This window comes from Anomaloglossus baeobatrachus, chromosome 12 (genome assembly GCF_048569485.1).
Source record: "Anomaloglossus baeobatrachus isolate aAnoBae1 chromosome 12, aAnoBae1.hap1, whole genome shotgun sequence".
Lineage (NCBI taxonomy): Eukaryota > Metazoa > Chordata > Amphibia > Anura > Aromobatidae > Anomaloglossus > Anomaloglossus baeobatrachus.
Window position 1 is genome coordinate 4,081,804 of NC_134364.1, and position 27,836 is coordinate 4,109,639.

Genomic DNA, 27,836 nt, shown 5'->3' on the forward strand with positions numbered 1-27,836 from the left:
TGCAGAAACAGGCGTCTCCCGCAGGTGCCACCACTCCAGATAGTGGCCTTTATGTGAGGCAGGGGGTCTGGGATGTGATCCACAACGCCTCAGATCAGATTTCCATAGTCACCTGAATGTCCTGGAGAGGACACGGATATGTGACGCCTCGGTCCTCCTGTATGTCGGCCCGTGAGCTCTGCACAATGCTGCCGCGTCACGTAGAGGAGCTGTCCGAGGTGCTGGGCGCTGGGACGAGGTACGATGTGTATGTGTGTTCTGCCTCCTTAAAGTGGAATCTGTGGGACATGGTTGTACTAAGGCCGGCCATGCACAGTCGCCAGGCGCCCCCGGTATACATCAGACACTGGACCTGTCTCCCCCAATTCTCCGTACACCTCAGACTGTGGACCGGCCTCCCCCATGCACCACAGACTGTGGGATGGCCCCCCCCCCCCTTCAACACAGACTGTGGGCCGGCCCCAATACTCGCCCCCCCCCCATTCTCGACGCCGACCCGGCTTCCCCCCCCCCGTACTCGTTGATGACGTTCACTTCCACCCATACTTGTTGGAACCTTCCCCCATACCTGTCAGGGCCCTCCCCCATAGCTCGCTGCCCCCATACTCGTCTGCCGCCCCAGCCTCCTCTTTGTGCTTGTTGACTGGGTTGCCCAGCCCTATACTTCCCTCCCCACATACCTGTCGACCTCCATACTCGTTGGCCGGTGTAAACCCCTCCCACCCCAATACCCATCCCCCCCATACTTGTCGGCCACGTGATTTCCCCATACTCGTTGGCTGCGTCACCCCCCTATACTCGTCGGACATGTGATCCCCCCCATATCTATCGGCCGTGTCACCCACCCCCATACCAGTCACCCTCTCATACTTGTTGGCTGCGTGACCTCTCCCCCATACTTGTCGCCTCCTTATACCCATCGGCCGTGTCACCCCCCCACCCATACTCGTCGCCCCCATACCTATTGGTCGTGTCACCCCCCCCAACCATACTCATCGCCCCACCAATACCTGTCACCCCCACCATACTTGTCAGCTGCGTCACCCCCCCCATACTCGTTGCTATCGCCCCACCAATACCTGTCACCCCCACCTTACTTGTCAGCTGCGTCACCCCCCATACTCGTTGCTATCCCCCCATACTCGTTGCCCCCCATACCCATCAACTGTGTCACCCCCCCCCCACCCATACTCGTAGCCCCCCCCTTGGCCGGCGCCCCTGTGTATCGATATCGGCGGACTCAGTCGCCATTCATCACTTGTGGCAGGCTTCCTCGCCTCAGATTCAGTCTGGGGCTCTCGGCTGTGACTCACGGTCGGGCCAGACCCCATACTCATAGATACTCGTAGTCCCCTCTTCGCCGGCACCCCTGTGTATTGATATTGGCGGGCTCAGTCGCCATTCGTCCGTTGTGGGGGCTTCTTAGCCTCAAATTCAGTCTGGGGCTCTCTTCTGTGACACGTGGTCCCATACTCGTCCCCGCCCATCAGCCGGCGCCCATGTGTATCGATATTGGTGGACGCAATCACCATTCGTCCGTTGTGGGGGCTTCCTCGCCTTGGATGGAGTCTGGGGCTCTCAGCTGTGATTCGCGGTTGGGCCGGACCCCATACTCGTATTCTTCCCGCCCGTCACCCCTTTGTATTAAATGTATTAATATCGGCGGGCTCAGTCACCGTTTGTCCGTTGTGAGGGCTTCCCCGCCTTGGATTCTGTCTGGGGCTTATGGCTGTGACTCGAGGTCAGGTCGGACACCATACTCATAGCCGTCCCCCCGTTGCCCCTCTGTATTGATATCGGCGGGCTCAGTCACCGTTCGTCCGTTGTGGGGGCCTTCCTCGCCTCGGATTCTGTCTGAGGCTCTCGGCTGTGACTATCGATCGGGCCGGACCCCATACTCATAGTCCCCCCCCCCCCCCCATTGCCCTCTGTATTGATATCGGCGGGCTCAGTCACCATTCGTCCGTTGTGGGGGCTTCCTCGCCTCTGATTCTGTCTGGGGCTCATGGTTGTGACTTGAGGTCAGGCCGGACCCCATACTCATAGCATTCCCCCCCCCCCCCCGGTGCCCCTTTATATTGATTTCGACGGGCTCGGTCACCATTCGTCCGTTGTGGGGGCTTCCTCGCCTCGGAATCTGTCTGGGGCTCATGGTTATGACTCGCAGTTGGACCAGACCCCATACTCATAGCCCTTCCCCCGTTGCTCCTCTGTATTGATATCGGTGGGCTTAGTCACCGTTTGTCCGTTGTGGGGACTTCCTCGCCTCGGATTCTGTCTGGGGCTCTCGGCTGTGACTCGCGGTCGGGCCGGACCCCATATTCAAAGCGCCCCCCTCTTCCCCTTCCCGTTGCCCCTCTGTATTGATATTGGTGGGCTCAGTCACTATTCGTCCGTTATGGGGGCTTCTTCACCTCGGATTCAGTCTGGGGCTCTCTGCTGTGATTTGCGGTCCCATACTCATCCCCACTTGTTGGCCGGCGCCCTTGGGAATTAATATTGGTGGGCTCAGTCACCGTTCGTCCGTTGTGGGGGCTTCCTTGCCTTGGATGGAGTCTGGGGCTCTCGGCTGTGACTTTGTAACGCCTGCCTGGATCCACAGACTCAGATGGGCTGTAATGGGGAGGCTAGAGGGAAGCCACTCACCAAGCAGGACCCCCAGAACCCTGAAACCCTTTAACCCCTATACAGGGATTTGGAATTACACAGGGCCCTGGAGATCACTACCTGTGGAAGGCTGCAGTCCGATGAGAGTAGTCGTCAGGCAGGGTCAAACCAGGAATAGCAGAACAGGGACAGAATCGGCAGGCAATGACGTAGTCAGCAAACATAGCAGAGGTCAAATCCGGATCGGGCAGCGAGGTACAAAAACAGCAGCAGAAGGGTAGTCAGAGAACAGGCAGAGGTCAGCGCACAGGAATCACCAAACAGAATAGGGCGGACCAGGAGCCAGGAAAATCAGAACTATCTCTGGCAGAGGTCATGTGACAGGAGGGGGAATAAGAAGGGTGTGGTGTCTTCCCATTGGCTGTAGCTGAACGCTGGCAACTTCAGCTGGAAGACACATGCCACCCACAGTCAGCCAGCGGTACTGCAGATCCCAAGATAACCCAGCCTAGTGGAGTGGATGATCGGAGCCTGCGCCCACCGGTGCCGCTGGCATCGACTCCTCTCCCATCACCAGCACCATCCACGGCAGGAACACTGCGTCGCCTGGCGATCGGAGCAGAAGTCGCTGGAGCAGACTCCGGCGGTGACGTAACAGACTCGCGGTTGGGCCGGACCCCATACTCGTAGCCTCCACCCCCCCCCCCCCCCCCGTTGCCCCTCTGTATTGATATCGGCGGGCTCAGTCACCGTTCGTCTGTTGTGGGGGCTTCCTCGCCTCGGATTCTGTCTGGGGCTCTCGGCTGTGACTCGCGGTCGGGCCGGACCCCATACTTGTAGCGCCCCCCCTCCCCCCGTTGCCCCTCTGTATTGATATCGGCGGGCTCAGTCACCGTTCGTCTGTTGTGGGGGCTTCCTCGCCTCGGATTCTGTCTGGGGCTCTCGGCTGTGACTCGCGGTCGGGCCGGACCCCATACTCGTAGCCTTCCCTCCCGTTGCCCCTCTGTATTGATATCGGCGGGCTCAGTCACCGTTCGTCTGTTGTGGGGGCTTCCTCGCCTCCGATTCTGTCTGGGGCTCTCGGCTGTGACTCGCGGTCGGGCCGGACCCCATACTTGTAGCCCTCCCTCCCGTTGCCCCTCTGTATTGATATCGGCGGGCTCAGTCACCGTTTGACCGTTCTGGGGGCTTCCTCGCCTCGGATTCTGTCTGGGGCTCTCGGCTGTGACTCGCGGTCGGGCCGGACCCCATACTTGTAGCGCCCCACCCCCGTTGCCCCTCTGTATTGATATCGGCGGGCTCAGTCACCGTTTGTTGTGGGGGCTTCCTCGCCTCGGATTCTGTCTGGGGCTCTCGGCTGTGACTCGCGGTCGGGCCGGACCCCATACTCGTAGCCCTCCCTCCCGTTGCCCCTCTGTATTGATATCGGCGGGCTCAGTCACCGTTCGTCTGTTGTGGGGGCTTCCTCGCCTCGGATTCTGTCTGGGGCTCTCGGCTGTGACTCGCGGTCGGGCCGGACCCCATACTTGTAGCCCTCCCTCCCGTTGCCCCTCTGTATTGATATCGGCGGGCTCAGTCACCGTTCGTCTGTTGTGGGGGCTTCCTCGCCTCGGATTCTGTCTGGGGCTCTCGGCTGTGACTCGCGGTCGGGCCGGACCCCATACTTGTAGCGCCCCCCCCCCGTTGCCCCTCTGTATTGATATCGGCGGGCTCAGTCACCGTTCGTCTGTTGTGGGGGCTTCCTCGCCTCGGATTCTGTCGGGGGCTCTCGGCTGTGACTCGCGGTCGGGCCGGACCCCATACTTGTAGCCCTCCCTCCCGTTGCCCCTCTGTATTGATATCGGCGGGCTCAGTCACCGTTCGTCTGTTCTGGGGGCTTCTTCGCCTCGGATTCTGTCGGGGGCTCTCGGCTGTGACTCGCGGTCGGGCCGGACGCCGGGAGCAGCAGCTGATGAGTTTGCGGCAGAGGAAGGTGATGATTAGAGGTAATTTGCCGTGCGGAGGATCTGTCAGCGTCTAATGAAGCACGAACGCCTTTCCTCAGGTGGACCCGGAGACTCTGTGGTGGGAGGAGAAGAAATCAGGCCAAAAAAAGAAATGACTCTAATTGAGACTCTGAAGAGATAAATGGGAAAGTTTGGAACAGCTGGAAACTGCTTTGACAGGAAAGTTTAAGGATTATTTATCCTCTCAGGTGGTCTCTTGTCGCCATGGAGACACTGCAAGAAGATACCTGGGTAAAGAAAGTCAAGGTTTTCTTATGGCCGTCCAGAGCGGGGGAGGGGGACTCAGCTTGTAATTTGATGGGAGGAGACGATTCCTGGAGGATGAAGCTCCATCTGTCATGTGAGGACGAGGATGAGGACGAGGAGTGCGCAGCAGGCGACACGACCCCTCGCCATACAGTGGGAATAATAGGAGTACTACTACGGCACTACGCTGGACGCTGACGTACACAGAGCCTCAAGAAAGCCTGACCCCTAGCTATAAAGCTCTTCCTGCAGGAGCCCTGGGTGCCCGCGCTACTGCCAGCTGCACTGCCCCGGTGCTGCGCTCAGTGTCTGCCAGAGTTGTGTTGTATGGAGTTGTAGGGACACGGACGATTCGGTGTGTAAATGACTATAACCAGCGGTGCTGGTGGAGCAGAAGGTATCTCCACTCTCAGATCTCTGACCCAGAGTAGACCAGGCGATGTGGAACAATCTGTGGAGCCGGCGTAGTCCGGGGCTGGGCGTCCGGCACGCCGTCACTATACCAGGACTCTTGAGTGTATCCCCCTTGTCTGTGTTTAGACATCCTGGAGCTGTAAATGTGCGGACCACTCAACTGAAAGGCCGATGGCACAGATTTTAGGCGGTTTTATCTTCATTCGTTCCTGGGAAAAATGTTAATGAAAATTGAACAAAAGCGGTGGGCTCAGCAAATCTGCAGAATCACAGAACATATCGGCAAAGTGGTCCTCAGGCCGCACTCATCCAGCACTTTTACCACTGTCTGCAAAGTGAAAAGTTTCCATACACTGAGTACTGTGCCTTTAAACAATATGGGACCGCCTATATGATGATATCATGTCTTTGGAAGCTTCTGATAGGTTTATTGGCAACATCTGAGTTAATTAGAGTTACACCTGTGGCTGCACGTCTGACACACGGCTTCTCTGTGAAGCATCATGGGAAAGTCTAAAGAAATCAGCCAAGATCTCAGGAAGAGAATTGTGGATTTGTACAAGTCTGGTTCATCGTTGGGTGGAATTTCCAGATTCCTGAAGGTGCCTTGTTCATCTGTAAAAACAATAATACACAAGTACACACAAGAAGGGAATGTGCAGCCATCATACTGCTCAGGAAGGAGATGGGTTCTGTGTACCAGAGATGACCGTGCTTTGGTCAGACATGTACAGATCAACCCAAGAACAAAAGCAAAAGACCTTGTGAAGATGCTGGTGGAAGCTGGTAAGATTGTGTCATTATCCACAGTGAAGTGAGTCCTGTATCAACATGGGCTGAAAGGCCGCTCTGCAGGAAGAAGCCATTACTGCAAAAGAAACAGAAAAAAACAGATTCATGTTTGCAAATACACACAGGAATAAAGACCTTAATTTTTGGAGACATAACAAGACATGTCCTGTGGTCTGACGAAACTAAAATTGAACTGTTTGGCCATAATGACCATCGTTATGTTTGGAGGAAAAAGGGAGAAGCTTTGAAGCCTAAGAACGACATCCCAACTGTGACACACGGGGGCAGCATCATGTTGTGGGGGTGTTTTGCTGCAGGAGGGACTGGTGAGGGCGCTTTCACACTTGCGTTGAATGGCATCCGTTGCATTGCGTTGTGTGACGGATGCACTGGATGCGTTGCATATAGTGGCACAACGGATGCAATGGATCGTACAAAATAATGCAATCCGTTATAGTTTTTTTTTTTTTCTTGACTTTACACATTTGGCCATGCGCAGTTGTGTAAAGACGGTTGTGTTAACGGAATCCGCCACCATAGGCGTCCATTATAAAAACAACTGACGCCGACTGAATCCTGCAGGTTGCGGGTTTTTTTACACCCCGCCAAGCGCAGAAAAACACTACATGCAGCGTTCCATCCGCCAGGCGGATGCAACGCAGCGTCGGCTGACGGATGCAACGCAAGGCCATCCGTTGCTATCCGTAGCTAATAGAAGTCTATGAGGAATATAACAGTTTCCTGCAACAGTTACCGTAATTCCTCAAGGCAGCGGATAGCGACGCAAGCCGCACAACGCAAGTGTGAAAGCGCCCTGACTTCACAAACTAGATTGCATCATGAGGAAAGAAGATTATGTGGCCATACTGAAGAACATCTCAAGACATCAGCCAGGAGCTTCACCCTCATCTGGTGAGGTGGGCTTTTTGTCACGCAACTTGTGGTGTGGGGCTCCCTATACCCCAGTGTTTAGAAATCACCAATTTTTACAGAAAATGCTAAGATCACGTTTGTTTTAATCGTTTTTTTATGGGTGATTGATTACACATGAGTATACCAAATGTTTGACACCCACAAGTATCGGAAAATGTAATACATTGATGATTCATACCAGCATTTTCCAATGAATGCCAGCTGAACAAAATTTCCCTGGGGTGTTGCAAACCCCACCTCACAAGTTGAGGGTTAAAGCTTGGGTGGAAATGGGTCTTCCAAATGGACAATGACCCGAAGCTACTGCCAAACTGGGTACAGGCCGCTTTAGACGCTGCGATATCGTTACCGATATCACTAGCGTGCGTACCCGCCCCCATCGTTTGTGCGACACAGGCAAATCGTTGCCCGTGGCGCACAAAATCGCGCGGACCCGTCACACTGCTTACCTGCCTAGCAACGTCGCTGTGACCGGCGAACCGCCTCCTTTCTAAGGGGGCGGTCCATTCGGCGTCACATCGACGTCACTAAGCGGCCACCCAATCAAAGCGGAGGGGCGGAGATGAGCGGGACGTAACATCCCGCCCACCTCATTCCTTCCGCATTGGCGGCAGCCGCAGGTAAGGAGATGTTCCTCGTTCCTGCGGTGTCACACGGAGCGATGTGTGCTGCCGCAGGAACGACGAACAACGTCATCGCAGCATTAGCAACGATAATCGAGATTAGGGGAGCATGTCACCGATGAGCGATTTTGAACGTTTTTGCAACGATTCAAAATCGCTCAAAGGTGGCACACGCAACAACATCGCTAAAGCGGCCGGATGTGCGGCACCAATTCCGTGACCCCAACGAGATCGCTTTAGCGATGTTGTAGCGTGTAAAGCGGCCTTTAAGGATAACAAAGTCAATGTTTTGGAGTGGCCATCACAAAACCCTGATCTTAATCCTATGGAAAATGTATGGGCAAAGCTGAAAAGGCCAGAGCAAGCGGCGACCTCCAAACATGGCTCAGCTACACCAGATCTGTCAGGAGGAATCGGCCCAAATTCCACCAACTATTGTGAGAAGCTTCTGGAAGGATCCAAAACGTTTCACCTAAGTCACGCAGTGTAAGGACAATGCCACCAAATACTAATGACCTGGAGGAAACTGCACTGTGCAGAAAGCCTGAAAACATTCTCTCTCTCATTATTCTGGAGAACGGAGGGAAAAACCTGCAGATGTGTCTGTATAGAGAGCGGAGGGAAAAACCTGCAGATGTGTCTGTATAGAGAGTGGAGGGAAAAACCTGCAGATGTGTCTGTATAGAGAGCGGAGGGAAAAACCTGCAGATGTCTGTATGGAACACGGAGGGGAAAACCTGCAGATGTGTCTGTATAGAGAGCGGAGGGGAAAACCTGCAGATGTGTCTGTATAGAGAGTGGAGGGAAAAACCTGCAGATGTGTCTGTATAGACAGAGGAGGGAAAAACCTGCAGATGTGTCTGTATAGAGGGGAGGGGAAAACCTGCAGATGTGTCTGTATAGAGAGCGGAGGGGAAAACCTGCAGATGTGTCTGTATAGAGAGTGGAGGGAAAAACCTGCAGATGTGTCTGTATAGAGAGAGGAGGGGAAAACCTGCAGATGTGTCTGTATAGAGAGTGGAGGGAAAAACCTGCAGATGTGTCTGTATAGAGAGAGGAGGGGAAAACCTGCAGATGTGTCTGTATAGAGAGCGGAGGGAAAAACCTGCAGATGTGTCTGTATAGAGAGGGGAGGGAAAAACCTGCAGATGTGTCTGTATAGAGAGCGGAGGGAAAAACCTGCAGATGTGTCTGTATAGAGAGTGGAGGGAAAAACCTGCAGATGTGTCTGTATAGAGAGAGGAGGGAAAAACCTGCAGATGTGTCTGTATAGAGGGGAGGGGAAAACCTGCAGATGTGTCTGTATAGAGCGCGGAGGGGAAAACCTGCAGATGTGTCTGTATAGAGAGGGGAGGGAAAAACCTGCAGATGTGTCTGTATAGAGAGGGAGGGAAAAACCTGCAGATGTGTCTGTATAGAGAGCGGAGGGAAAACCTGCAGATGTGTCTGTATAGAGCGCGGAGGGGAAAAACCTGCAGATGTGTTTGTATAGAGCGCGGAGGGGAAAACCTGCAGATGTGTCTGTATAGAGAGCGGAGGGAAACTGAGGATTTACACTGTATGATGAGTTGGAGGTTTGGCTTACGGACTCCACAGCTCTGGTTATTGGCAGGCTCCTTACACCCTCCATGGACCGGTGTTATTTCCACTCCTCCCACAGACCTTGGATGGGGTGGGTTGGCTGCACACTCGCTGGTCATACGTGTGCTCTCATATTTTTCCTGATTCCCACACACCTTCTGCATAATCAACTGCAGCGCCAGACATTGTAATGAGAGGATGAATGTCTGTTACGGCTGAGTGTTGTATTCACACCCTGCATGTAGCAGCGCAGTACCCGAGCCTGCTGCCTTCTTAATGAGAAGCTGCAATGTCCCTCCGGTCACTGGCCGGAGCCGTGCGTGTCCCCTGAGGTCACTGGCCGGAGCCGTGCGTGTCCCCTGAGGTCACTGGCCGGAGCCGTGCGTGTCCCCTGAGATCACTGGCCGGAGCCGTGCGTGTCCCCTGAGATCACTGGCTGGAGCCGTGCGTGTCCCCTGAGATCACTGGCCGGAGCCGTGCGTGTCCCCTGAGGTCACTGGCCGGAGCCGTGCGTGTCCCCCCCCGATCACTGGCCGGAGCCGTGCGTGTCCCCTGAGGTCACTGGCCGGAGCCGTGCGTGTCCCCTGAGGTCACTGGCCGGAGCCGTGTGTGTCCCCTGAGGTCACTGGCCGGAGCCGTGCGTATCCCCTGAGGTCACTGGCCGGAGCCGTGCGTGTCCCCTGAGGTCACTGGCCGGAGCCGTGCGTGTCCCCTGAGGTCACTGGCCGGAGCCGTGCGTGTCCCCTGAGGTCACTGGCCGGAGCCGTGCGTGTCCCCTGAGGTCACTGGCCGGAGCCGTGCGTGTCCCCTGAGGTCACTGGCCGGAGCCGTGCGTGTCCCCTGAGGTCACTGGCCGGAGCCGTGCGTGTCCCCTGAGGTCACTGGCCGGAGCCGTGCGTGTCCCCTGAGGTCACTGGCCGGAGCCGTGCGTGTCCCCTGAGGTCACTGGCCGGAGCCGTGCGTGTCCCCTGAGGTCACTGGCCGGAGCCGTGCGTGTCCCCTGAGGTCACTGGCCGGAGCCGTGCGTGTCCCGTCCGGTCACTGGCCGGAGCCGTGCGTGTCCCCTCCGGTCACTGGCCGGAGCAGTTACATGCTTCCCACCCATCCCTCCTGTTACCCGTCATCATATCCCTCACCCACCCTTCCGGTCACCGTCGTCACGTGTCCCCCACTCCCACCGGTCACGTGTCCCTCACCCACCCCTCCGATCACCGTCGTCACATGTCCCTCACCCACCCCTCTGATCACCGTCATCACGTGTCCCTCACCCACCCCTCCGGTCACCGTCATCACGTGTCCCTCACCCACCCCTCCGGTCACCGTCGTCACGTGTCCCCGATCACCGTCGTCACATGTCCCTCACCCACCCCTCCGATCACCGTCGTCACGTGTCCCTCACCCACCCCTCTGATCACCGTCATCACGTGTCCCTCACCCACCCCTCCGGTCACCGTCGTCACGTGTGTCCCTCACTCCCCCCCGGTCACTGTCATCATGTGTGTCCCCCCACCACCCCCCCGGTCACCGTCGTCACGTGTCCCTCACCCACCTCTCCGGTCACTGTCATCATGTGTGTCCCCCCACCACCCCCCCCCGGTCACCGTTGTCACGTGTCCCTCACCCACCCCTCCGGTCACTGTCATCATGTGTGCCCCCCCACCCCCCGTCGTCATGTGTCCCCCACACCCCCCCGGTCACCGTCGTCATGTGTCCCCCACACCCCCCGGTCACTGTCATCATGTGTGTCCCCCCCCCACCCCCCCCGGTCACCGTCGTCACGTGTCCCTCACCCACCCCTCCGGTCACTGTCATCATGTGTGTCCCCCCACCACCCCCCCGGTCACCGTTGTCACGTGTCCCTCACCCACCCCTCCGGTCACTGTCATCATGTGTGCCCCCCCCCACCCCCCGTCGTCATGTGTCCCCCACACCCCCCGGTCACCGTCGTCATGTGTCCCCCACACCCCCCGGTCACTGTCATCATGTGTGTCCCCCCCCCCCCCACCTCCCCGGTCACCGTCGTCACGTGTCCCCCACACCCCCCGGTCACCTGTCGCCACCCTTGCTGTGTCACAGCTTCTCTCGCCGTCTCATCCTGACAATTCGGGTTGTGCTTGAGAAGAGTGAGCCAGTGCCTCATTGTTGGGGGGATGAAGCCTCTGAGCTGTGGGTCTGGATGACGCCGGTCCCTGGTTACAGACCCCCCGTCCTGTCACCGATGAGCTCTATTCCATTTATTATGTCGCATTTGCTGAAGGTTTTCCAGTGATTCTGCTTCACTTCACATAGAATCGGAGACACCAGACGTTCTGCTACTGCTGATACTGGACAAGCCTCACATCTCTACCCAGACAATGCACATACTACAGCAGAATAGTGACCGCAGCTCTGGAGGATAAGACACGGTGTAACAGCAGAATAGTGACCGCAGCTCTGGAGGATAAGACACGATGTAACAGCAGAATAGTGACCGCAGCTCTGGAGGATAAGACACAATGTAACAGCAGAATAGTGACCGCAGCTCTGGAGGATAAGACACGGTGTAACAGCAGAATAGTGACCGCAGCTCTGGAGGATAAGACACGGTGTAACAGCAGAATAGTGACCGCAGCTCTGGAGGATAAGACCTGATATAACAGCAGAATAGTGACCGCAGCTCTGGAGGATAAGACACAATGTAACAGCAGAATAGTGACCGCAGCTCTGGAGGATAAGACACGGTGTAACAGCAGAATAGTGACCGCAGCTCTGGAGGATAAGACACGGTGTAACAGCAGAATAGTGACCGCAGCTCTGGAAGATAAGACCTCATATAACAGCAGAATAGTAACTGCAGCTCTAGAGGGTAAGACACGATGTAACAGCAGAATAGTGACCGCAGCTCTGGAGGATCAGACCTGATATAACGGCAGAATAGTGACCGCAGCTCTGGAGGATAAGACACAATGTAACAGCAGAATAGTGACTGCAGCTCTAGAGGGTAAGACCTGATATAACAGCAGAATAGTGACTGCAGCTCTGGAGGATAACAGCAGAATAGTAACTGCAGCTCTGGAGGTGACTGGAGGATAAGACATGATTTAGCAGCAGAGTAGTGAGTGCAGCTCTGGAGGATAAGACATAATATAACAGCAGAATAGTGACCGCAGCTCTGGAGGGTAAGACACGGTGTAACAGCAGAATAGTGACCGCAGCTCTGGAGGGTAAGACACGGTGTAACAGCAGAATAGTGACCGCAGCTCTGGAGGATAAGACACAATGTAACAGCAGAATAGTGACCGCAGCTCTGGAGGATAAGACACAATGTAACAGCAGAATAGTGACCGCAGCTCTGGAGGATAAGACACGGTGTAACAGCAGAATAGTGACCGCAGCTCTGGAGGATAAGACACGGTGTAACAGCAGAATAGTGACCGCAGCTCTGGAGGATAAGACCTGATATAACAGCAGAATAGTGACCGCAGCTCTGGAGGATAAGACACGATGTAACAGCAGAATAGTGACCGCAGCTCTGGAGGATAAGACACGGTGTAACAGCAGAATAGTGACCGCAGCTCTGGAGGATAAGACACGGTGTAACAGCAGAATAGTGACCGCAGCTCTGGAAGATAAGACCTCATATAACAGCAGAATAGTAACTGCAGCTCTAGAGGGTAAGACACGATGTAACAGCAGAATAGTGACCGCAGCTCTGGAGGATCAGACCTGATATAACGGCAGAATAGTGACCGCAGCTCTGGAGGATAAGACACAATGTAACAGCAGAATAGTGACCGCAGCTCTAGAGGGTAAGACCTGATATAACAGCAGAATAGTGACTGCAGCTCTGGAGGATAACAGCAGAATAGTAACTGCAGCTCTGGAGGTGACTGGAGGATAAGACATGATTTAGCAGCAGAGTAGTGAGTGCAGCACTGGAGGATAAGACATAATATAACAGCAGAATAGTGACCGCAGCTCTGGAGGGTAAGACACGGTGTAACAGCAGAATAGTGACCGCAGCTCTGGAGGGTAAGACACGGTGTAACAGCAGAATAGTGACCGCAGCTCTGGAGGATAAGACCTGATATAGCAGCAGAATAGTGACCGCAGCTCTGGAGGATAAGACACGGTGTAACAGCAGAATAGTAACCGCAGCTCTGGAGGTGACTGGAGGATAAGATATGATTTAGCAGCAGAATAGTGAGTGCAGCTCTGGAGGATAAGACACGGTGTAACAGCAGAATAGTGAGTGCAGCTCTGGAGGATAAGACATGGTGTAACAGCAGAATAGTAACCGCAGCTCTGGAGGTGACTGGAGGATAAGACATGATTTAGCAGCAGAATAGTGAGTGCAGCTCTGGAGGATAAGACACGGTGTAACAGCAGAATAGTAACCGCAGCTCTGGAGGTGACTGGAGGATAAGACATGATTTAGCAGCAGAATAGTGAGTGCAGCTCTGGAGGAGACCAGAGGATAAGACACAATATAACAGCAGAATAGTGAGTGCAGCTCTGGAGGATAGATGGCGTGCTTGTCCTTGCTTTGTGTGGGTAATGTTGGGGGGTACACCAGGTGGAGCCGCTGGATGTGAGGGAGCTCTCGGCAGATCTCGGGGAACGTCTCTTCTTGGCATTAATCGCTTCATTATATCTGGAATTAGAGAGAAAACCATTCTCCATTACTAATGGTGAGGAGTCTCCGTTTTGTGTACACAGCTCCTGTGCAGACCCATGTGTGTCCGTCATTTTGTCTGACCCCGGAGGGATGCATCAGATGTCACCAGGCGTGGCTGGTAACCACGGAGACACATAGGTCTGCGTCAGTGCTGTATACACGGTGAAGGTTTAGTGTGGATACGGTGGAGATGGCAGTGAGCGTCGCCCCGTCTTGAGTGGCGGCTGCCGTCTGCAGGAGGAGCCGTCATTGATGACGAGGATGTCTGACACGGAGCTGTTCTGTTTTCCAGCTGGTGCAACTTACATATTTGGGAAGATCGGAGGACTGATCCTGTACACGTGGCCTCATAACGACCGGCCGAGCACCCGCACTGACCGCCTGGCCGTGGGCTTCAGTACAACCGTGAAAGACGGGATCCTGGTGCGGATTGACAGCGCCGCCGGCCTGATGGACTTTCTGCAGATGCACATAGTAAGTTACACTCCAGATTCTGGATAAACTCGGGGGAGGGGATGGTTGTGCTTCCTCAGCATTCATAGAGAGCACAGGATCCACCATTCACAATAGATAAGCTCACCTTCTCCCCATCCCTGCACATGTCACAGGGCATGCCCACATCACTGCAACAGAAATCCATAGATATCACAGCTCACCTCTCCCTGCACATGTCACAGAGCAAGACTACAACACTCCAATAGAAATCTATAGATATCACAGCTCACCTCCACCTGCACAGGGCATACCCACAACACTGCTATAGAAATCTATAGATATCACAGCTCACCCCCCCCCCTGCACTGGGCACACCCACAATACTGCAATAGAAATCTATAGATATCACAGCTCACTTCCCCCCTGCACAGATCACAACAGTCTAATAGAAATCCCGCCGCGCGTGCAGGCGGCTCAGGACGAGGGAGGGGGGGGATGCGGCGCAATCGATCCCACCGTGCGTGCAGAGGGCTCAGGAGGGACGATCCCGCCGCCCGTACAGAGGGCTCAGGAGGGACCATCCCGCCGCCCGTACAGAGGGCTCAGGAGGGACCATCCCGCCGCCCGTACAGAGGGCTCAGGAGGGACCATCCCGCCGCCCGTACAGAGGGCTCAGGAGGGACCATCCCGCCGCCCGTACAGAGGGCTCAGGAGGGACCATCCCGCCGCCCGTACAGAGGGCTCAGGAGGGACCATCCCGCCGCCCGTACAGAGGGCTCAGGAGGGACCATCCCGGCCGCCCGTACAGAGGGCTCAGGAGGGACCATCCCGCCGCCCGTACAGAGGGCTCAGGAGGGACCATCCCGCCGCCCGTACAGAGGGCTCAGGAGGGACGATCCCGGCCGCCCGTACAGAGGGCTCAGGAGGGACGATCCCGGCCGCCCGTACAGAGGGCTCAGGAGGGACCATCCCGCCGCCCGTACAGAGGGCTCAGGAGGGACGATCCCGCTCATACAGAGGGCTCAGGAGGGACCATCCCGCCGCCCGTACAGAGGGCTCAGGAGGGACCATCCCGCCACCCGTACAGAGGGCTCAGGAGAGACCTTCCCGTTGCCCATAAAATGCTGGAAACAGAAGTTAAATTAAGATTGCCGTCCTTTATCCAGATAGAAAACAGAATGGTATCTGCCATCAGTAAAACAATAAAATACATAAGTGTGACAGTGCAGGTTGCGCGTTTCTGGCGGTGCAGGTTGCGCGTTTCTGGCGGTGCAGGTTGCGCGGTTCTGGCGGTGCAGGTTGCGCGGTTCTGGCGGTGCAGGTTGCGCGGTTCTGGCGGTGCAGGTTGCGCGTTTCTGGCGGTGCAGGTTGCGCGTTTCTGGCGGTGCAGGTTGCGCGTTTCTGGCGGTGCAGGTTGCGTGGTTCTGGCGGTGCAGGTTGCGTGGTTCTGGCGGTTCAGGTTGCGTGGTTCTGGCGGTGCAGGTTGCGTGGTTCTGGCGGTGCAGGTTGCGCGGTTCTGGCGGTGCAGGTTGCGCGTTTCTGGCGGTGCAGGTTGCGCGTTTCTGGCGGTGCAGGTTGCGCGTTTCTGGCGGTGCAGGTTGCGCGTTTCTGGCGGTGCAGGTTGCGCGTTTCTGGCGGTGCAGGTTGCGCGTTTCTGGCGGTGCAGGTTGCGCGGTTCTGGCGGTGCAGGTTGCGCGGTTCTGGCGGTGCAGGTTGCGCGGTTCTGGCGGTGCAGGTTGCGCGGTTCTGGCGGTGCAGGTTGCGCGGTTCTGGCGGTGCAGGTTGCGCGGTTCTCGCGGTGCAGGTTGCGCGGTTCTCGCGGTGCAGGCACCTCCTCTCCAGCCATGCTGGTCCGTGCTGTCGTGCTCCGGTGTGAGGCATCAGTCCCGGCCCGTCACTCTGTGGGCACATTTTCAGGGCATGTACGCCAGCAGACGTGACAGTGGAACAGATGTTACGTTCATACCTGACACTCGGCAGCGCGCTCCCTCAGAGTAAGATTAATGGCTGCGTCTGTGCTTGCCTCATCCATGACATTGGTAGTTCATGCGTGAGATGAGGCTGCTGACAGCCCGATTCCAGTCACACACCAGGAAGGCTCCTTCTCTACACACCGTCTCTGGTGACACCTGCCAGCCGCCACCGCGTGCTGCGGACACCTCGGTGCACACCCGCCTGTCTGTGTGGAATAACAAATCTCCTCTACCATGCACGAGACTGCCAGGACGTAGATCACCACTGGGAAAGAACAAAGTCACCTGCTGTGTGGCCATGTGCTACCAGATACCTCCCAGCACCTCCACAATCCTGAACTGGGGCTCCAGAAAGAAAAGTGTCGCTGAGATGTCCTAAAAATGGGGATGTAAAGAGCAAAGTGTAATGTATGAGGAGGCGGCTCTGGAGCAGTGTAATGTATGAGAGGAGGCGGCTCTGGAGCAGTGTAATGTATGAGAGGAGGCGGCTCTGGAGCAGTATAATGTATGAGAGGAGGCGGCTCTGGAGCAGTGTAATGTATGAGAGGAGGCGGCTCTGGAGCAGTGTAATGTATGAGAGGAGGTGGCTCTGGAGCAGTGTAATGTATGAGAGGAGGCGGCTCTGGAGCAGTGTAATGTATCAGAGGAGGCGGCTCTGGAGCAGTGTAATGTATGAGAGGAGGCGGCTCTGGAGCAGTGTAATGTATGAGAGGAGGCGGCTCTGGAGCAGTGTAATGTATGAGAGGAGGCGGCTCCGGAGCAGTGTAATGTATGAGAGGAGGCGGCTCCGGAGCAGTGTAATGTATGAGAGGAGGCGGCTCTGGAGCAGTGTAATGTATGAGAGGAGGCGGCTCTGGTGCAGTGTAATGTATGAGAGGAGGTGGCTCTGGAGCAGTGTAATGTATGAGAGGAGGCGGCTCTGGAGCAGTGTAATGTATGAGAGGAGGCGGCTCTGGAGCAGTGTAATGTATGAGAGGAGGCGGCTCTGGAGCAGTGTAATGTATGAGAGGAGGCGGCTCTGGAGCAGTGTAATGTATGAGAGGAGGCGGCTCTGGAGCAGTGTAATGTATGACAGGAGGCGGCTCTGGAGCAGTGTAATGTATGAGAGGAGGCGGCTCTGGAGCAGTGTAATGTATGAGAGGAGGCGGCTCTGGAGCAGTGTAATGTATGAGAGGAGGCGGCTCTGGAGCAGTGTAATGTATGAGAGGAGGCGGCTCTGGAGCAGTGTAATGTATGAGAGGAGGCGGCTCTGGAGCAGTGTAATGTATGAGAGGAGGCGGCTCTGGAGCAGTGTAATGTATGAGAGGAGGCGGCTCTGGAGCAGTGTAATGTATGAGAGGAGGCGGCTCTGGTGCAGTGTAATGTATGAGAGGAGGCGGCTCTGGAGCAGTGTAATGTATGAGAGGAGGCGGCTCTGGAGCAGTGTAATGTATGAGAGGAGGCGGCTCTGGAGCAGTGTAATGTATGAGAGGAGGCGGCTCTGGAGCAGTGTAATGTATGAGAGGAGGCGGCTCTGGAGCAGTCTAATGTATGAGAGGAGGCGGCTCTGGTGCAGTGTAATGTATGAGAGGAGGCGGCTCTGGTGCAGTGTAATGTATGAGAGGAGGCGGCTCTGGAGCAGTGTAATGTATGAGAGGAGGCGGCTCTGGAGCAGTGTAATGTATGAGAGGAGGCGGCTCTGGAGCAGTGTAATGTATGAGAGGATGCGGCTCCGGAGCAGTGTAATGTATGAGAGGAGGCGGCTCTGGAGCAGTGTAATGTATGAGAGGAGGCGGCTCTGGAGCAGTGTAATGTATGAGAGGAGGCGGCTCTGGAGCAGTGTAATGTATGAGAGGAGGCGGCTCTGGAGCAGTATAATGTATGAGAGGAGGCGGCTCTGGAGCAGTGTAATGTATGAGAGGAGGCGGCTCTGGAGCAGTGTAATGTATGAGAGGAGGCGGCTCTGGAGCAGTGTAATGTATGAGAGGAGGCGGCTCTGGAGCAGTGTAATGTATGAGAGGAGGCGGCTCTGGAGCAGTGTAATGTATGAGAGGAGGCGGCTCTGGTGCAGTGTAATGTATGAGAGGAGGCGGCTCTGGAGCAGCACAGTTCTCTATAGACAGACGGTCTCTGCAGAGGAGTTTAAAGGAAGACTTTTGCAATAGTAAGAAAAGTGTAATGAAGTCACTTGGGGCAGGTTTCTCGGGCTGATGGTTGCAGGCCGTGTGTACAGGCGCAGCCATGCTGACGACTTCCAGCTTTTATCTGGGGAGTGGATATGAGCAGGATTGGTCTGCGGGGCGCAGCCTCCAGCTGCAGCTTTATTTCTGAGTTGGATGGTGCTGTTCCGCAGTGATTTCCAGCCGTGGCGGGGGATGGGTTGTGTGTCTTTTAGTGGGCTCTGTATGTAGTGGATGACTTGTAATGTGTAGGGCTTCAGTGTTTTGGATGTACAGCCGGATGATCCATATGTGCCATTTCTGATGGTCCTCTTGGCGTTCCCTCTGTAGAGCTGCAGTCGTGTTGGTGGTTTCAGTCTTTGTGCCGTCTCTGGTGTTCCCTCTCCAGAGCTGCAGTTGGGGTCGGTGTCTTTGTGCTATTTCTGGCGTTTCTCTTGGCGTTCCCTCTGTAGAGCTGCAGCCGGGGTCAGTGTTTTGTGTCTTTGTGCCGCTTCAGACGGTGGTGTTCCCTCTGCGGAGCTGCAGCCGGGGTCAGTGTTTTGTGTCTTTGTGCCATGTCTGGCGGTGGCAATCCCCCTACAGAGCTTCAGTCGGGTTGGTGTTTTCGGTCTTTGTGCCGTTTCTGGCGATGGCGTTCCCTCTGCGGAGCTGCAGCCGGGGTCGGTGTTTGGTGTCTTTGTGACGTTTTTGGCGGTGGCGTTCCCTCTGCAGAGCTGCAGCCGGGGTTGGTGTGTTGCGTTTTTGTGCCGTTTCAGATGGTGGCGTTCCCTCTGCCTGTGCAGTTTCTGGCGTTCCCTCTCCGGAGCTGCAGTCGGGGTCTGTGTTTTGTGTCTTTGTGCCGTTTCTGGCGGTGGCGTTCCCTCTGCGGAGCTGCAGCCGGGGTCGGTGTTTGGTGTCTTTGTGACGTTTTTGGCGGTGGCGTTCCCTCTGCAGAGCTGCAGCCGGGGTTGCTGTTTTGTGTTTTTGTGCCGTTTCAGATGGTGGCGTTCCCTCTGCAGAGCTGCAGCTGGGGTCGGTGTTTTGTGTCTTGCGGTGGCATTCCCTCTCTGGAGCTGCAGCCGGGGTCGGTGTTTTGTGCCGTTTCTGGCAGTCCTCTTGATGTTCCCTCTGCGGAGCTGCAGCCGAGGTCGGTGTTTTGTGTCTTTGTGCCGTTTTTAGAGGTGGGGTTCCCTCTGCGGAGCTGCAGCCGGGGTCGGTGTTTTGTGCCGTTTCTGGAGTTGGCGTTCCCTCTGAGGAGCTGCAGCCTTGTTGGTGTTTGGTGTCTTTGTGCTGTTTCTAGCGGTGGCGTTCCCGCTGTGGAGCTGAAGCCGGGGTTGGTGTGTATCTTTGTGCCTTTTCTGGGGGTGCCATTCCCTCTGTGGAGCTGCAGTCGGGGTCAGTGTTTGGTGTCTTTGTGCCGTTTCTGGCAGTGGCGTTCCCTCTGCGGAGCTGCAGCCGGGGTCGGTGTTTTGTGCCGTTTCTGGCAGTGGCGTTTCCTCTGCGGAGCTGCAGCCGGGGTCGGTGTTTTATGCCGTTTCTGGCGGTGGCGTTCCCTCTGCGGAGCTGCAGCCGGGGTCAGTGTTTTGTGCCGTTTCTGGCGGTGGCGTTTCCTCTGCGGAGCTGCAGCCGGGGTCGGTGTTTTGTGCCGTTTCTGGCAGTGGCGTTCCCTCTGCGGAGCTGCAGCCGGGGTCGGTGTTTTGTGCCGTTTTTTGGAGGTGGCGTTTCCTCTGCGGAGCTGCAGCCGGGGTCGGTATTTTGTGCCTTTTCTGGCAGTGGCGTTCCCTCTGCGGAGCTGCAGCCGGGGTCGGTGTTTTGTGCCGTTTCTGGCGGTAGCGTTTCCTTTGCGGAGCTGCAGCCGTCGTCGGTGTTTTGTGCCGTTTCTGGCAGTGGCGTTCCCTCTGCGGAGCTGCAGCCGGGGTCGGTGTTTTGTGCCGTTTCTGGTGGTGGCGTTTCCTCTGCGGAGCTGCAGCCGGGGTCGGTGTTTTGTGCCATTTCTGGTGGTGGCGTTCCCTCTGCGGAGCTGCAGCCGGGGTCGGTGTTTTGTGCCGTTTCTGGTGGTGGCGTTCCCTCTGCGGAGCTGCAGCCGGGGTCGGTGTTTTGTGCCGTTTCTGGCGGTGGCGTTCCCTCTGCGGAACTGCAGCCGGGGTCGGTGATTTGTGCCATTTCTGGTGGTGGCGTTCCCTCTGCGGAGCTGCAGCCGGGGTCGGTGTTTTGTGCCGTTTTTTGGAGGTGGCGTTTCCTCTGCGGAGCTGCAGCCGGGGTCGGTATTTTGTGCCTTATCTGGCGGTGGCGTTCCCTCTGCGGAACTACAGCCGGGGTCGGTGTTTTGTGCCATTTCTGGTGGTGGCGTTCCCTCTGCGGAGCTGCAGCCGGGGTCGGTGTTCTGTGCCGTTTCTGGCGGTAGCGTTTCCTTTGCGGAGCTGCAGCCGTCGTCGGTGTTTTGTGCCGTTTCTGGCGGTGGCGTTTCCTCTGCGGAGCTGCAGCCGGGGTCGGTGTTTTGTGCCGTTTCTGGCGGTGGCGTTTCCTCTGCGGAGCTGCAGCCGGGGTCGGTGTTTTGTGCCGTTTCTGGCGGTGGCGTTCCCTCTGCGTAGCTGCAGCCGGGGTCGGTGTTTTGTGCCGTTTCTGGCGGTGGCGTTCCCTCTGCGGAGCTGCAGCCGGGGTCGGTGTTTTGTGCCGTTTCTGGCGGTGGCGTTCCCTCTGCGGAGCTGCAGCCGGGGTCGGTGTTTTGTGCCGTTTCTGGTGGTGGCGTTTCCTCTGCGGAGCTGTAGCCGGGGTCGGTGTTTTGTGCCGTTTCTGGTGGTGGCGTTTCCTCTGCGGAGCTGCAGCCGGGGTCGGTGTTTTGTGCCGTTTATGGCGGTAGCGTTTCCTTTGCGGAGCTGCAGCCGGGGTCGGTGTTTTGTGCCGTTTCTGGTGGTGGCGTTTCCTCTGCGGAGCTGCAGCCGGGCTTGGTGTCTTTGTCCCGTCGCGCGCCGCTCGCTGTTGTGGTAATTTATGTATCATTCTGCATTCTCTAATTATGAGCCTTCTGCGCTCTGTATGATTTATACTCAGAAAAGCATCTGTTGGAAGCCTGTGGGACACAGCAACCTTTCCCGGCTGATTCGCTCAGCTCCGGGGGACTGTGCCGCTATCCCTTCAATCATGTTTGAGGTGGGGGCTCTGCTGTGGAGCCCCCGGAGCAGCGGTCGCTCAGATGAACATGATGATGGTTGGGTCTAGTGTTAGGTGGCGACTCCTCCGTCCCTTGGCTGTGGTCCCCGATGATGGCGCCCCCAGCTCTGTCCTGCGGCTCTTGACATGGCTGCTCCCGCTGGCCCCTGTGTGGGGTAATCACTTCTTGGCTGATTGTTTTCGGTAATGATAGATTTTAGAGGAGCATTTATTTGCCATGTGCGGTGTGGTGTCTCTGCCGGCCGTCACCGCTCATGAACCCTTTGGGTGCAGTGTTTTCGGTGCAGTCCATGTGAGATGTCCCTCGTCCTTTGCTGAAGCTCCATCCTTTCTTTTGGTTGTTTTTACCTGTCACTTTGCATTGCTGCGAGCTGCAGGAATTAATGTGTTTTTCTGTCTGTAATGAGTTTTTCCGTAGACTTGCCTTCCAGCAGCTCCCGGCTCGATTCATTTCTGGCAGTCAGGAAGGGCCCATTGACCAAATATTTGCAAAGAATTGGCCTAGCATTGCTCCGCGTCCAGCCACCAAGAATCTGCAGTGCAGGGAGTGTGGAGGATGTGACGCCCTCGTCACAGCCGACAGTCGCAGGGATACCTGCTGCGGCATCTGCCTGCGCGGTGCCGATGTCCGTTCTGGCAGTCTCCGGGCGTGTGGACTCGGCGTACCACTGGGTTTGCCTGGATATGTCTTTTGTCCTTCGTCAGTGTGATTGCAGTAGTTTGTTGTTGGGACAGTCTAGGGGGCACGATATACAAGTAAGGAGGAGGCCCCAATGCAGACACTTTCCAGTCGTGTGATGTCGGGACTTGTGCTTCCTTTTCTTGTCTGATGCCTTGTAGCTGATGGAGCTGTAATTTGTGCTAGCTCATGATGCAGATTACATTCTGAAGACCTTTACCCACCGAGCCATTAGCAGCTTCAGTTCTTACTCCGTTTGATCTGTAATGAGCACAACCCATGTGCTGTACGCTCCAAACAGAAAGGAAAACGGGCGCCAGCTCAGGAGGCGGCCATGAAGCCATCAGCTGCTCCGCACCGTGCTGGCGTTGATGTGGTTAAAGCCATTTTGTGTAGTCCAGGGCTTGTAATCTTCAATCACTCCCCCGCTCCCCCTGCAGAGGGCCTGAAAGGGTGTAATTTGCTTGAGAACATAGACACAGACCGGCCATCGCCCCGGGTTTGTGTCGGGCAATCGGCAACAGATTGTTTAATTGGAAGCCGCAGTCACACAATGTGCAGGTCCGTCTGTCACCAAATGTGGGGTCTTCATACAAGGATGCAGACATGACGGGGGGCTCCATCCACATGTATGGACCAGCTTTGGGAACCGTGCTGGGGATAATAGTGTATGATGTCACCTGCTGGGATAATACAGTGTATGATGTCACCTGCTGGGGTAATACAGTGTATGATGTCACCTGCTGGGGATAATACAGTGTATGATGTCACCTGCTGGGGATAATACAGTGTATGATGTCACCTGCTGGGGTAATACAGTGTATGATGTCACCTGCTGGGGTAATACAGTGTATGATGTCACCTGCTGGGGTAATACAGTGTATGATGTCACCTGCTGGGGATAATACAGTGTATGATGTCACCTGCTGGGGATAATACAGTGTATGATGTCACCTGCTGGGGTAATACAGTGTATGATGTCACCTGCTGGGATAATACAGTGTATGATGTCACCTGCTGGGGTAATACAGTGTATGATGTCACCTGCTGGGGTAATACAGTGTATGATGTCACCTGCTGGGGTAATACAGTGTATGATGTCACCTGCTGGGATAATACAGTGTATGATGTCACCTGCTGGGGATAATACAGTGTATGATGTCACCTGCTGGGGTAATACAGTGTATGATGTCACCTGCTGGGATAATACAGTGTATGATGTCACCTGCTGGGATAATACAGTGTATGATGTCACCTGCTGGGGATAATACAGTGTATGATGTCACCTGCTGGGGTAATACAGTGTATGATGTCACCTGCTGGGGATAATACAGTGTATGATGTCACCTGCTGGGGTAATACAGTGTATGATGTCACCTGCTGGGGATAATACAGTGTATGATGTCACCTGCTGGGGATAATACAGTGTATGATGTCACCTGCTGGGGATAATACAGTGTATGATGTCACCTGCTGGGGTAATACAGTGTATGATGTCACCTGCTGGGGTAATACAGTGTATGATGTCACCTGCTGGGGTAATACAGTGTATGATGTCACCTGCTGGGGATAATACAGTGTATGATGTCACCTGCTGGGGATAATACAGTGTATGATGTCACCTGCTGGGGATAATACAGTGTATGATGTCACCTGCTGGGATAATACAGTGTATGATGTCACCTGCTGGGGATAATACAGTGTATGATGTCACCTGCTGGGATAATACAGTGTATGATGTCACCTGCTGGGGTAATACAGTGTATGATGTCACCTGCTGGGATAATACAGTGTATGATGTCACCTGCTGGGGTAATACAGTGTATGATGTCACCTGCTGAGGATAATAGAGTGTATGATGTCACCTGCTGGGGATAATACAGTGTATGATGTCACCTGCTGGGGATAATACAGTGTATGATGTCACCTGCTGGGGTAATACAGTGTATGATGTCACCTGCTGGGATAATACAGTGTATGATGTCACCTGCTGGGGATAATACAGTGTATGATGTCACCTGCTGGGGATAATACAGTGTATGATGTCACCTGCTGGGGTAATACAGTGTATGATGTCACCTGCTGGGGTAATACAGTGTATGATGTCACCTGCTGGGGTAATACAGTGTATGATGTCACCTGCTGGGGATAATACAGTGTATGATGTCACCTGCTGGGGTAATACAGTGTATGATGTCACCTGCTGGGGTAATACAGTGTATGATGTCACCTGCTGGGGATAATACAGTGTATGATGTCACCTGCTGGGGATAATACAGTGTATGATGTCACCTGCTGGGATAATACAGTGTATGATGTCACCTGCTGGGGATAATACAGTGTATGATGTCACCTGCTGGGGTAATACAGTGTATGATGTCACCTGCTGGGGTAATACAGTGTATGATGTCACCTGCTGGGGATAATACAGTGTATGATGTCACCTGCGGGGATAATACAGTGTATGATGTCACCTGCTGGGGATAATACAGTGTATGATGTCACCTGCTGGGGTAATTCAGCTTCCGTATGATAATTCGATGACCCTCACATCCAATATGATGGCCCTACAGTCTTCCAGTAGTTTGATCTCCCACAGCCCCATCAGACAGCCTTCTACACAGAATGATGAGCACCATATTTCTCCATAGACAGTGTTATAGCCTCCACAGACATTAATCATGGTGCTCATAGTCCCACACACAGTATGATGGCCACCAGAGCCCGTTATTTGCTGTGTGTCCCCACACAGCCCCCTACATAAAGTATGAGGTGGAATACAGCTCGTCAGATGGTATGTTCCCATACACCGCATCCCTATATACAGTATGAGACCACACATTCACACAGCAAAAAGAAGATTTTCCTTGCTTCTGTTGCTCTGCTCCGTCTTTTGCTGAGGATACCGAAATTGGAACACAGGGTTAGGCAGTCGCATGGTGCGTCCCATGGGCCACTGTTTTTAAGCCTTTAGCCAGACAGGAACAGCCAGAGGGACGGATGTGGCCTGCGAAACGCACTTTGCACAGGTCTGGCGTAGAGGATAAGAAAACAAATTTTACAATAATATTAAAATTTCATACAAGATCTCCAGAGCCTCCCGTAGACAACCCTGCCTCTTCTCCAGGGCCTCCCGTAGGCAAGCCTGCCTCTTCTCCAGGGCCTTCCGTAGGCAAGCCTTCCTCTTCTCCAGGGCCTCCTGTAGGCAAGTCTGCCTTTTCTCCAGGAACTCCTGTAGGCAAGCCTGCCTCTTCTCCAGGACTTCCCATAGGCAACCCTGCCTCTTCTCCAGGGCCTCCCGTAGGCAAGCCTGCCTCTTCTCCAGGGCCTCCCGTAGGCAAGCCTTCCTTTTCTCCAGGGCCTCCTGTAGGCAAGCCTGCCTCTTCTCCAGGGCCTCCTGTAGGCAAGCCTTCCTCTTCTCCAGGGCCTCCTGTAGGCAAGTCTGCCTTTTCTCCAGGAACTCCTGTAGGCAAGCCTGCCTCTTCTCCAGGACTTCCCGTAGGCAACCCTGCCTCTTCTCCAGGGCCTCCCGTAGGCAAGCCTGCCTCTTCTCCAGGGCCTCCCATAGGCAAGCCTTCCTTTTCTCCAGGGCCTCCTGTAGGCAAGCCTGCCTCTTCTCCAGGGCCTCCTGTAGGCAAGCCTTCCTCTTCTCCAGGGCCTCCTGTAGGCAAGTCTGCCTTTTCTCCAGGAACTCCTGTAGGCAAGCCTGCCTCTTCTCCAGGACTTCCCGTAGGCAACCCTGCCTCTTCTCCAGGGCCTCCCGTAGGCAAGCCTTCCTCTTCTCCTGGGCCTCCCATAGGCAAGCCTGCCTTTTCTCCAGGGCCTCTTGTAGACAAGTCCTACTCTCCTCTTCTAAAGGTTCTAGAGGACTTCCTACAGACAACCTCTCCCGTTTTCTTTTCCAAGAATTCCCTTAGGCAACCTCTCTCCCGTTCTCTCCACCTTTTCTCAAGAACTTCCTGCTGATAACCCTTCCTTTCCTCTCTAACTGCTTGTAGACAAAATGACCGCTTCTCATTTCTGTTCTCCCTCTGTCCACACATCACAAGGCTAGAGAGCCTTGGGTGAGGTAACCTGGATGAGGCTGGAATTGTAGAAATTGGCTGGAAACTCTTTTATCTCCATTCCTCTGACTGTAAAGCAGAGTTGTCTCCTGGTTTTAGGACTGCGGTTTGGCCTTGGTTTCCCTTTGGGCAGGCATCCTGCTGTCCCCCGTCCTGCTGTCCCCCGTCCTGCTGTCCCCCATCCCGCTGTCCTCCCTCCTGCTGTCCCCCGTCCTGCTGTACCCTCATCCCGCTGTCCCCTGTCCCTCTGCCCCCTGTCCTGCTGTCCTCACTCCTGCTGTCCTCCATCTTGCTGCCCCCCATCCCGCTGTCCTCCTTCCCGCTGTCCTCCTTCCCGCTGTCCTCCTTCCCGCTGTCCTCCGTCCCGCTGTCCCCTGTCCTGCTGTCCCCTGTCCTGCTATCCCCTGTCCTGCTGTCCCCCGTCCCTCTGCCCCCTGTACTGCTGTCCTCCGTCCTGCTGTCCTCCGTCTTGCTGCCCCCCATCCCGCTGTCCTCCGTCCTGCCCTACCTCCTGCTGCCCCCTGTCCTCCCTCCTGCTGTCCTCCGTCCTGCTGTCCCCCGTCCTGCTGCCCCCTGTCCCACTGTCCTCCCTCCTGCTGTCCTCCGTCCTGCTGCCACCCGTCCTCCTGTCCCCGTCCTCCTGTCCTGCTGCTTTCCGTCCTGCTGCCCTCAGTCCTCCATCCCGCAGCCCTCCGTCTTTTTGTCCCCCGTCCTGCTGTCCCCAGTCCCGCTGCCCCCCGTCCCGCTGTCCTCCCTCCTGTTGCCCCCTGTCCCACTGTCCTCCATCCTGCTGTCCTCCCTCCTGCTGTTCTCCGTCTTGCTGCCCCCCGTCCCGCTGCCCCCTGTCCTGCTGCCCTCCATCCCGCAGCCCCCCATCCCGCTGCCCTCCGTCCTGCTGTCCTCCATCCCGCAGCCCCCCATCCCGCTGCCCTCCGTCCTGCTGTCCTCCATCCCGCAGCCCCCCATCCCGCTGCCCTCTGTCCTGCTGTCCCCCCGTCTTGCTGCCCCCGTCCTACTGTCCTCCATCTTGCTGCCCTCCGCCTTGCTTTCCCCCGTCCTGTTGTCCCCCGTCTTGCTGGCCCCCGTCCTGTTGTCCCCCGTCTTGCTGTCCCCCGTCTTGCTTTCACCCGTCCCGTTGCTCCCCCGTCCTGCTGTCCCCCGTCCTGCTGTCCCCCGTCCCGTTGCTCCCCCGTCCTGCTGTCCCCCGTTCCCGCTGCCCTCCGTCTTGCTGTCCCCCGTCTTGCTGTCCCCCGTCTTGCTGTCCCCCGTCTTGCTGTCCCCCGTCTTGCTGTCCCCCGTCTTGCTGTCCCCGTCCTGCTGTCACCCGTCTCGCTGCTCCCACGTCTTGCTGTCCCCCGTCTTGCTGTCCCCCGTCTTGCTGTCCCTCGTCCTGCTGTCCCCCGTCCTGCTGTCCCCCGTCCTGCTGTCCCCCGTCCTGCTGTCCCCCCGTCCCGCTGCTCCCCCGTCTTGCTGTCCCCCGTCTTGCTGTCCCCCGTCTTGCTGTCCCCCGTCCCGCT

The 27,836-nt window shown here is 55.9% G+C and overlaps 1 protein-coding gene across 4 annotated transcripts in view; it reads left to right on the plus strand.

The window, feature by feature from the left end:
- NRXN3 (neurexin 3) overlaps positions 1-27,836 on the plus strand; it is a 693,208-nt gene that overhangs the window by 554,995 nt on the left and 110,377 nt on the right. For all 4 annotated transcript variants that reach the window (XM_075330463.1, XM_075330464.1, XM_075330465.1 and 1 more), the window contains one exon: positions 14,152-14,333. In XM_075330463.1, coding sequence (XP_075186578.1) covers positions 14,152-14,333 — 182 coding nt within the window. The remainder of the gene's footprint in view (positions 1-14,151; positions 14,334-27,836) is intronic.